The sequence below is a fragment of the Sinocyclocheilus rhinocerous genome, unplaced genomic scaffold (assembly GCF_001515625.1).
Source record: "Sinocyclocheilus rhinocerous isolate Xijiao unplaced genomic scaffold, SAMN03320098_v1.1 scaffold2334, whole genome shotgun sequence".
Classification (NCBI taxonomy): Eukaryota; Metazoa; Chordata; class Actinopteri; order Cypriniformes; family Cyprinidae; genus Sinocyclocheilus; species Sinocyclocheilus rhinocerous.
In genome coordinates, this window is record NW_015636048.1 from 147,078 (window position 1) to 157,642 (window position 10,565).

Sequence of the window (10,565 nt, forward strand, 5' to 3'; positions counted from 1 at the left end):
GCCACTGACGTGAATGTATACATCTTCACCAAAGTAATGGCAAAGAAAGCGGTACCGACTGAGAAGCCATTCTGTGCTCTCAGATCAGCGTGCTCTTTGAAAAACGGTCTCTGCGCAGTGCATGGTTTGCGTTTGCCAAATCTTCCAGCAAAGCGAGATTAGCCATGACCATATAGCTACATTTCAAATCGACTTCCGAACTGTCCTTTATAGCTTTTCACACTAATTGTGCAAATGTTTAGCTTGAAATATGAAATTATTTATTGAGCATTTGCAATTAAAGGACACAGGACACATGCAGCGGCACTGTAGTTTTGTAGTATCGCCATTCTACCACTAGATTCTCTGTGTAAGCATGCTCAGAGTTGTGCTTATATTTACACACATTCCTGCGTTTAAGTACAAGTTGGTAGATTCCACACTTTGCGTGAAACTGTTCTTACGCACTCATTACGCACACATCTGTGCGTACGCACTGCTTATAAATGAGGGCCCAGGACTTTACCTCTGTCAGAGATCTTTTTGAGCTCCTCTTTGCAGAAATCCTGCAGTTTGTCTCTCAGCTGACTGACAGATTCTCTCATGCTATCAAAAGAGAATAGAGAAATTAAGGGATTGTCATTTACATCTGTAGATTCAGGAGGTGCTGAGAGAGACTGGAAACTCTACAGAAAACAGAAATTAAAACTTGTCACCTAATAACCTACTTCACCCAGATTTGTGAGGCTTTTGTTGACTTGGCCTATCTTTAGTAAATCACATCATCACATTCATCACATTAGAGCTACAAATTTTAGTACTGACCAACACTGACCTCATACGTCATCCTCCCGGAGCTGCTTCCGTGTACAACTGTTGTAGCAAGCTACATTAAAGTGATGATTACGTTTTGAATATGGATATTTTTCTTACAAAAACGCATCGATTCGCTACAGGAGGCCTTTGTTCACCCCCCGGAGCCGTGTGAGACACTTTTTTTTAATGGATGGGCGCTTTTTATTTAACTTCCTTTGGACTGATGCATGCAACACCCGCATTAAACAGCTTGAAAGATCAAAGACAATTATTAATATAACTCCGACTGGATTCGTCTGAAAGAAGAAAGTCATATACACCTAGGATGACTTGAGGGTGAGTAATTTATAGGCTAATTTTCTTTTTGGGTGAACTAACCCTTTAAAGGCTACCATAAGATTGACCATTATTTATAACTTTAGAGCAGTTAGGGACACTGAAACTTCACAAGGACCCTTAAGACACAGTCAGGTTTTGTTTGGTTTCAATACACTGAAGCATTTCTAATATACAGCCTCACTTCACGTTTGGGGTCTCGTGGGCAAATTCATAAATGTGTTAAGAGCAAATAAAACTTTTATCAGGTTTGAAAATCACCTGATCCAATTTTGAGAAATCAAAATTGGTACATTCGAGTTCACTGATATTATGATATTATTTCACCATAATGGAATCAGAAGGAGAAATGAGATTGAAATGTTAGTGAATTAGTGAACTGCTGGTGGCGCTAGTGGTGTTTAATACAGTACATCTTTCCGAAGAAAAAGCTCAGAGAAATGATGCATCATCTCTTTTAAAAAGAAGGTGATCAGATGTGATCTGACTGATGATTACATAACACACTGAATACCTGACAGCATTGCTGTCAACTGCTCGTTCTGGTCTAATTAAACGTTTCTCTACGAGTCTCCTGTCACAGCAGATTCTGTGATCCTGTTCTTTTAGATCTCTGTTACCTGCGTAACCTGATGTGATCCTGTGTTTGTGAAAGCTGCTCCAGCTCAGCATTTTTCCTCCTCAGATCATTGATCTCCTGCTCCAGCTGCTTCAGATCGACTCACTGCAGACTTTTCCTGATCTCTCATCTGCTGTATCAGTTCAGAGCGTCTTTTCTCAATGGAGCGTATGAGCTCAGTAAAGTTCCTCTCACTGTCCTCCACTGCTGTCTGTGCCGAGCACTGTTAGGACACACATCACAATCACACAGTGGGCTTAGATGGGACTGAAAGAATAGAATCTGACAGGACTTTACGACTTTGTATTTTCTTCCATTACAGACGTCACACTGCACATCTCCAGCGTAACAGTCAGCAGGAAGTTTAGTCTTCTTCAGTTTCTCCACCATCTCAGCCAGAATGGTGTTTTTACCTAAAGCAGGTCTTGGACTGAAGGTCTGTCTGCACTGAGGGCAGCTGTAGACTCTCATCTGATCCTCTTGATCCCAGTGGAATGTAATACAGCTTTTACAGTAACTATGTCCACAGGAAATCATCACTGGATCCTTCAGGAGATCCAGACACACTGGAGAGGTTAACTCATCCTGAGAAAATCTGGCTTCTGCCATTTTACTGCATGAATACAGAGACACAAACGCAGCAGCTAAAATACACGTCAGTTTCTCTTTCTCCTGAACTCTGGAGATTCCTGTTTCCTGGTTCTGGGTTTGCCTGACGTGTGAAAAACAGATGTCTGCAAATCTAAAGGTCACAGATAATAAAACATCCACTAGATGTCAGTCCCAGACAGACACTCAGATGAGAATCGGTGTTGAAGAGAGACAGAGCACAAAACAGATTCAAAATTTTATACAAACCTGCAGTAATTAAATGTTAAATAAGACTTAAAATTGAATCCCATTTTATTAACCCAAGTCTTTGCTACTGACCATCGATGATCCAATTCAACCATACTAAGCAAAAATGATACATTTGTTTCATTTTTGTTATTGCTGAATAGTGTTGAACTTTCTTCTCTTGCGTCATATTCTTCATGCAATTTGTTTGAGCTGCACCTGTAGAAGATTTCTATTAATCAAAATATGAATTAATAAAGTATAATGTATCTAAATGTAGCCACTTGTGTATCAACTATTATGATCATGTGTTTGCCTGTGTGTATAGAGTTCTGGAGGAGAGTGGAGTGTGTGTAACTGAGTTATTATAGTTATGTATTTAACTGTGTGTGCTCAAGTAGGATGAGCTGCTATTAAGAGAAGGATGATCTTGTGCTAACATATGATGAACTGAGATCTCTTTGTGTTACAATTACGCAGTCATGAGGAGATATAGACTAGCAATAGGGATCTGAATGATATGTATTGCTTATGGAAACCTATATAAAGAGTGTGTGAGGCACAGACTCAACAGATTCTCTGCAGAGATTCATTATCTATGATAATAAAGTCTATCTTCTGGCATCAAAACCTCAAGTCTTTGAGAGTGATTTCTCAGAGCAGCGGCAGAAGCCACCACAAATTAGCATCACAAACAGGACTGCAAAGGAGCAAGAAGGTGGAAGACCACTTTGGGCTGGCTGGACAGCAACACAAAGTGTACAGACATGAATTTACATTTCCTTCACCCTGAGGCGTATTCATTTCACTTTTGTTGTGAAAGTGCTTTTACATTTGTAAAATAAGAACTTTTTATATTAAAAACAAACAAGCAAGCCTTGCCCAGATTTAAAAAGTAACATAACGCATTACTTTCCATAAAAAGTAACTTAGTTACTTTTTTAGGGAGTAACGCAATATTGTAATACATTACTTTTAAAAGTAACTTTCCCCAACACTGCTGACCTTTGCTGAAGCATCCAATTGCATCAAGTCTGGCTTGACAGTGTGCCCAATGGCAGGTAAAGGACTGCCCCTAAACCGAGCACATAAAACCCCTGCTACGCCCTTCCTCAGTTGACATTCGCTTCTTGCAATCTCTGCACTTACACAGCCCTGAGCCAACCACGCTCTCTCTTGTCTTAAGGTTGCCCGCCTTTTTTCATTATCTCACCTGCTCCCCTTTCCACGGCTGCCCGCCACAGTTTTTACTCAGCTTTTCACCGGTATGTCCCTCTTTAAAATGGCTGCTTCTCCAGGGGACAGCTTATCATGGGCCTTTTCTTTCCTTTGCAGAATAACATTCTTGAAAAAGCAGAAATTGTGATTGGTCCATACCTGACTGTAGGTTACTGGCACTGTAAATAAAAACTATACCTTGCACCAGAGTGTAGCTGCAGGCTGAGCCAGCATTTTACGGACACTCACTAAACCCCAAGCAAGCTGATGGTGCTCGCTTTATTACAAATAGAATACTGTTTATATGTATGTTTATATCTGTTTACCATTGTTAAAGCAAAAAAGTAAGGGTATTTTGAGGAGTGAATGACAGTTTCATCACCCTTGTTTAAGAAACACAATTTTTTTCTGTTTTAATTAAGACATGAATAAGCAATTTTTCATTCTGTATATTTTATTCTTACAGATTATACGGTATTAAGCAATTATAGTTGTTCAAAAGGGTTCTATCCAGTTTCACTGATGATTATGCAACTTTCTTGACTTAATAAAAGAAAAAAAATCATGAAATAGCATCTAGTCTTTAATATTTTTTGTTTACAAATGTCATTTAAAAAATATATATTATCTGATAAAATAATGAAAGGACATTAAAGATAATGGACAGGAAATAAATGGAAAGCCCATGTGTCCCACGAAAGCATCACAAACAACTGCAGGACCAAACTTTGCCCACTTTTTTTGGTTAATGTTTATTTACATTCACTGTATTGTGGGAGGGTTTCTGCATGATGGTGGTTCATGGAAGAGCTGCTGACCACAGGTATCTGCAAAAAAAAAAGAAAAAAGTATACGATCAGCTTCCTTGCTTATTGATTGCTTATTAAAGGGGCGAGGAACTGAGAAATCAAAAATCCCTTTATCTTTTGACCCATAAGAGGTCATTGTACTATATAAACTTACCATAAGTTTCAGAACTCAAAACGTTCTTGTTAGTCTAAAAAGAGCTTATATTGAAACCAATCTTCCAACACGACAGGTTGTGGAATGTGTCGCTTTATGACGTAATAGTGTGGCTAAACCCTGCCTCCACAGAAGATGATCAACGCCTGCTTCTACATTACTGCCTGCTTAGCCCCGCCCACAAATTTGCGCATGTGGTGTAAATAACGAGAGGCAAACACCATTGTTGCCAATTTAGCAATTTGTAGCTAGATTTAGCGACTTCCCCACCCCTTTTGAGACTTTTTAAAAATGTTTAGGGACAAATATAGCAACTTCTGTCAGGACCACTATCGTCAAAGATGATTGACATGGATGAGAGCAGGGAGAGCAACGATAACCCCCCCAGGGTAAACAGAACAGAACCAACATAAATGTATTGCAGATATTGTTAAAGTTCAATAATGTTATGTACACATTTTAGAATTAGTCTGATTCAAAGGAGAATCAGAAGGCTGAATCTTGACTGACAGAGGAGGAGTTGGGGATGGAGGAGGGTAATTAGCTATTGAGCAATGTGAAAACTGCTGATAATACTGAGGGACCTTATATATGAATGCTTAGATAGGTGTCGTATTCCCATAGGTTGATGGGGATCAGCTGAGAGTCAGTTGATGTGAGCTTTACTAACGTGACCTGCCAGAACTAACGCTACGCTAGATTTCTTGGACAAACCTTATCTAAGTTCTCATCTTGCCCACTGATCTATATTCATCTTTATATAGATCAGTGAATTTGCCATTATGATGTCATCTAGTGACATTTAGCTACCAGTTTTAGCTACTTTCAATTGAAAGCAGTTGGCAACACTGGCAAATGCAGGTCTACGCAGAAACCAAATAATAAAGATGGCTCAGAAGACGCTATGCAGTGCCAAGTTGTGGAAAAACAGTCTTTGCAATGCCTTCCTTCTGATCCCAACATTAGGAAAGAGTGGATGAACTTTATTTTTAATGTAGCTCCAGATTGCATCCGTAAGAACTTGGTCCTTTGTTCACTTCTTTTACCGTGGATTCGTTTACAAATGAGGCACAGTTCAATGCAGGATTTTCAGAAAGACTGAAACTAAAAGACAGTGCTGTGCCGACTATATTGGATCTGACAGTAATGCCGCACCACACAAGCATGAGTTACTGTTTTAATATGTGGTCACTATTGCTTTGTCTGTTAATACAGATTGTTTGATATGTACTGAGTAGGTTATTTGTGTGTATTTAACCTAAATCACAGCAGTGTCCATCTGTGAAAAACTGCTAAACTGTTAGTCAGTCATACCAGTGGGCGTTTACTTAAGTCTTCAACCCGCCACACATATTCAAACAGAGTGTTCAGATGAGGGGGGTTCAAAACAGGACAGAAAATTGCCTATTACTATTTTTTTTTATATAAACATCTTGATACCATTATAAGTGAACCTCAGAGAACAGTACAAAATAAAAATCAAAGGCAGTTCATGGCCCCTTTAAACAATTATTGCACCCATTAATGAGTGCTTTACACATTTCCAGTACATGGACACTGAACGCTTAAGGGGCAGTTTCCCGGACAGAGATTAAGCCTAGTCCTAGACTAAAATGGCCCTTTAAACCAGATTAACAGAAATCTGCTTTCTCTGTCATGGTTTTAAATAGCCTTATACTTGGTATAGTCCAGATTTTAATAGGCTGGTTTCCTGGAGGAAGACTAGCCCTATGTTCCATTCGGAAGGGCTCATCCCTATGCCCTAATCCCTTCAAAGGGTTTACCCTCCGGAGTGAGAGCTTCGAAGGGTTGAAGGGTGTAGGAGACCAAACAACTGTTTCTTAAAGTGCCCTTCTGCATCATCACCCCGTGTCCAGACGGAGGCGCCGTCATCATGCAAAGAATCTGTGCAAAGAATCATGGGAGCTCGAAGTGTTCCATCAGTTGTTACCTTCGAAATCCTTCATTCCAAAGGGCCCTTTGAAGTGGCCAGTTTTGAGAACTTCGGTTTGGAATGACCCTTCAATATGGTGGCCATGATTGTTTTCACTCCAAAGTGCACTCTGGAGTTTGGACCGCACCGTAGAGCTACCTCAGGACTAAATTGAGGCTTAAATTAAAATAAAACTTCAGATTAATGTTGTTTCCAGTCTTTAAACATCAAAATTATTGGCACCTTTGGTAGATATGAACAAAGAGCCTGTGAAAATAAATCTGCACTGTTATTTTTATTTATTTTTATTTTTTATTCCCAAAAAAAAAAAAACACACACAAAACCCTAACCTTTTATAGAAGTAAAATAGAAGGGAAAGCTCATTTTAATTTCAATACACTGTAGGCAGATTTGTAACATTTCCTGTTGATTGGAACTCCGTAATTATTGTCCTAATGGTGGAAATGGAAATGTTAAATGCTTTAGCTTTCTTTTTAAATTTCTATTTTGTTCTATTTTCTTGACTTCATATTTTGTGAAGCTCAACAATCTGTTGCTGCACATCAGAACTATATTCTTTGTTTTTTCTCATTGTGATGGATGATAAAGGGAATTTGGCCTTTGTGTTCCTCATATTTATAATACTGTGAAACAGGAAGTCATGGCTGGATAATTTCATGTTCCTATAGTCACCCTGGTGTGCTAAAAGTAAAAAAAAAAAAAAAAGAAGTAAATATAGTAAAAATAAAAAGTAAATATGAATGGGAATATAGATCTTCAGACATTATACTCATAAGAATTTCTAGAACTACAAATAATTGTGGCCAATGTGTATAAGAGAAAAAAATATTTTTATTATAATGTGATTTTGTTGAAAATATACTTTTTTTTTTTTAACTTTAAAAAAAAAATTTTTTTATCAAAAGGTCAAAAAAGTTTATTTTCACAACCTTTATTGATCATATTTTCTTTGGGTGCCAATATAATTCTGACCATGACACTTTCTCTCTCTCTTTTATTCGACACCTGATTTAAAAAAAAGTTTTCTCCTGTTCACTAACATTTTTTTATTGATTGTTTGTTTTATGATTGCAGTCTTTTTTTCCGCTGCTATTGTTTTCCTTGGATTTGCTTCTCAGTTCCATACCATTTTAAGCTTTTCTTGGTTCATTCCATGTTTATAGGCAACCTCTGTCGTGCTAAGCAGTCTGTCAGATTAGCACAGTTGGTTTTAAATTAATCAAGTTTATTTTAGTTCAGGACTCCATAGTCCAGGAGTTAATAATCTGTACTTAATCTGTGTTTCAGAAAGCCATTTTTAAAACCATGATTAACTATTCTAGATTAAGCCTACTCTTGGTTTAATTTAAACCCTGTTCAGGAAACCGCCCCGAATCCAAATAATGCAACTGGTGTTCAAGCTTCTCTTACCTCTGAGCTGTTAAGATCATGGAAATGATTGGGCCTGAAATCAGGAGGCTGTGGATTTAAAACTTGAGGAACAAATGGCACCTTTGGAAAAATACACATGTAATGTTTTATGACTTAATGCTGTCAGATAATATAAATGCTATAACACTAGCATACAGTTCCAGTATTACAAGTGTGTAGACTGCATTGTACTTCAAATGGATTTGGAAAAAGCAAAAGACAGAAATCCTTCTGAAATTTCCTGGGCCCTCATTTGTCAACAGTGCGTAGAAAAGGTTCTATATTTTGTCCTACGAATGAAATTTAGAATGTGTATAAGTACAAAAAAAAAAATCCATATTTATAAAAACGTGCGCATGTGGTTTTTACGCACACCAGTAAGTAATTATTGTCGATAAATCCCACATTCTTAAGCACTATGCTCATCACGTTCATGGTCATTTGCATTCAGAAATGCCTCCAATAAACCATATATGGTGGCAACACCTCCCTTTATAAATCATGTGAATGTACATGTCCTCACCAAAATCATGGCAAAGAAAGTGGTACCGACTGAGAAGCCATTCTGTGCTCTCACTAAACAGATCAGCACAGTCTTTGAAAATGCGTTCTCTGCGCAGCGCATGGTTTGCCGAATCTTCCGGCAAAGCGAGATCAGCCATGACACTATAGCTACATGTCAATTGACTTCCCAGCTGTATTTTATAGCTTTTCACACCAATTATGCAAATGTGTGGCTTGAACTATGAAATTATTAATAGAGTATTTATTCATTTTTGTAGTATAACCATTCTACCTCTAGATTCTCTTTGTAAGCATGCTCAGAGTTGTGCTTATATTCACACACATTCCTACGTATAAGTACAAGTTGGTAGATCCCACACTTTGCATGAAAGTTTTCTGACGCACTCATTACGCACACATCTGTGCGTACGCACTGTTGATAAATGAGTGTCCTGGGGTCCGTTCTACGTATGTCGCTAACTCAGTTAGCAGGATTTGATTGTTGACGATTTCGCTTGATCTTGGATTGGTTGGTTCTTCAAAGCTCTTCCCAGAGTTGCGGTCATAGCAACAGGTCCATAAGCTTAAACCTACTCAGGAGCAGGCTTATGTCATGTAAACAGGATTAGATTGCATCTTTTTAAGCAAAATTGATACTTAAAATCTGTCCCAGCCACTGCTACTTTATTAGAAGAGTACCCTACTGATCCACGGACAGTAATTTAAAATAATAGTAATTTTAAAAAATAATTGAAAAATTATATAATAATGTTGTGTAATCTATTATACTATAGACACAGCCAGTTTTACTCGTTGAAATATTTATTCATGATAAAAGAATTACTTTATAAATGTATTGGAGTCTTACACAAATGCTATACAATTAGTCTGAGCCGTGCATTAATTTGAGTGGGGACCGCTATTATGGGAGTGGCTTGATGGAGCGCAGGAGATGCAGATAACATGATCTTGACCATTAAGAAACTTTAATTAATGCTGTCACGTAACAAATCTGTTTCAAAGATAAAATTAAATGAATTGCTAATTACAACATTGAAATAAAAATGTAAAGCCTGTACAAATACTAGAAATCGTGAATATATATAATTGGGAATCATGTAAAAAAAAATTAATAAAATAAAAACTGTGCACCTTTAATTGATCTATTATACCATTTATGTATATTTGGTATAATATTTTATATTTCCTTAAAAAAGTCCAGAAATTTGTCACGTTTTTCGTCAGGTGTCTTTTTTAATGATATGATGTCATTACGTTGCTGTCTTGCCGCCAGCCAATCGCTGCATTGCTGATCATGGTCTCGAGCATCGATACATCTGCCCTTTTCGGGGAACACAAGAACGCGCAGTAATCTTAGACAACTTAATCCAGATATTTTAATCAAATCCGCAAATTCGTTTGAAGAACCAAATTAGCCAGAGATCAGTTATCACGATTAGAAGATCTGGCATCTTTCAAATCATCTCAGCTGTATTAAGCGAGGTACGAAGAACGGGCCCCTGGTGTGGAACATGCTTTCATCCGGATTTATGAAAATAATTTCACATTATTTATACATTCACATGATTTCCAACATTTTTGTGGACAGAAGTTTAATATTTGAGAATTATATGTTAAAAGCTTGAACATTAGGTTGAACATTTAAAGGGGTGGTTGAATGCGATTTCACTTTTTTAACGTTAATGTGTAATGTTGCTGTTGGAGCATAAACAATATCTGCAAAGTGACGAAGCTGAAAGTTCAATGCAAACGGAGATATCGTCTTTTAAAATTCTGGCAGTTTAATGCCTACAAAAACGGCTGGTAGGGACTACAACAAGTAACTTCCCGGGTTCGTGGCGTAACAAACCCAGATAAACCCCGCCCTCGGGAAAAGGCAGCAAAGGGGGCGAGGCCATGCTGCACTG

The 10,565-nt window shown here is 37.8% G+C and overlaps 1 protein-coding gene across 1 annotated transcript in view; it reads right to left on the reverse strand.

Moving 5' to 3' along the window:
* Nucleotides 1-479: 479 nt before the first annotated feature.
* The window catches only part of LOC107747636 (membrane-spanning 4-domains subfamily A member 8-like), a 37,076-nt gene continuing 26,990 nt past the window's right edge, over nt 480-10,565 (reverse strand). The window contains exons 7-11 of the mRNA XM_016562232.1: nt 8,134-8,214; nt 4,566-4,632; nt 2,071-2,316; nt 1,946-1,973; nt 480-585 (exon numbers count right to left, since the gene is read on the reverse strand). Coding sequence (XP_016417718.1) covers nt 480-585; nt 1,946-1,973; nt 2,071-2,316; nt 4,566-4,632; nt 8,134-8,214 — 528 coding nt within the window. The remainder of the gene's footprint in view (nt 586-1,945; nt 1,974-2,070; nt 2,317-4,565; nt 4,633-8,133; nt 8,215-10,565) is intronic.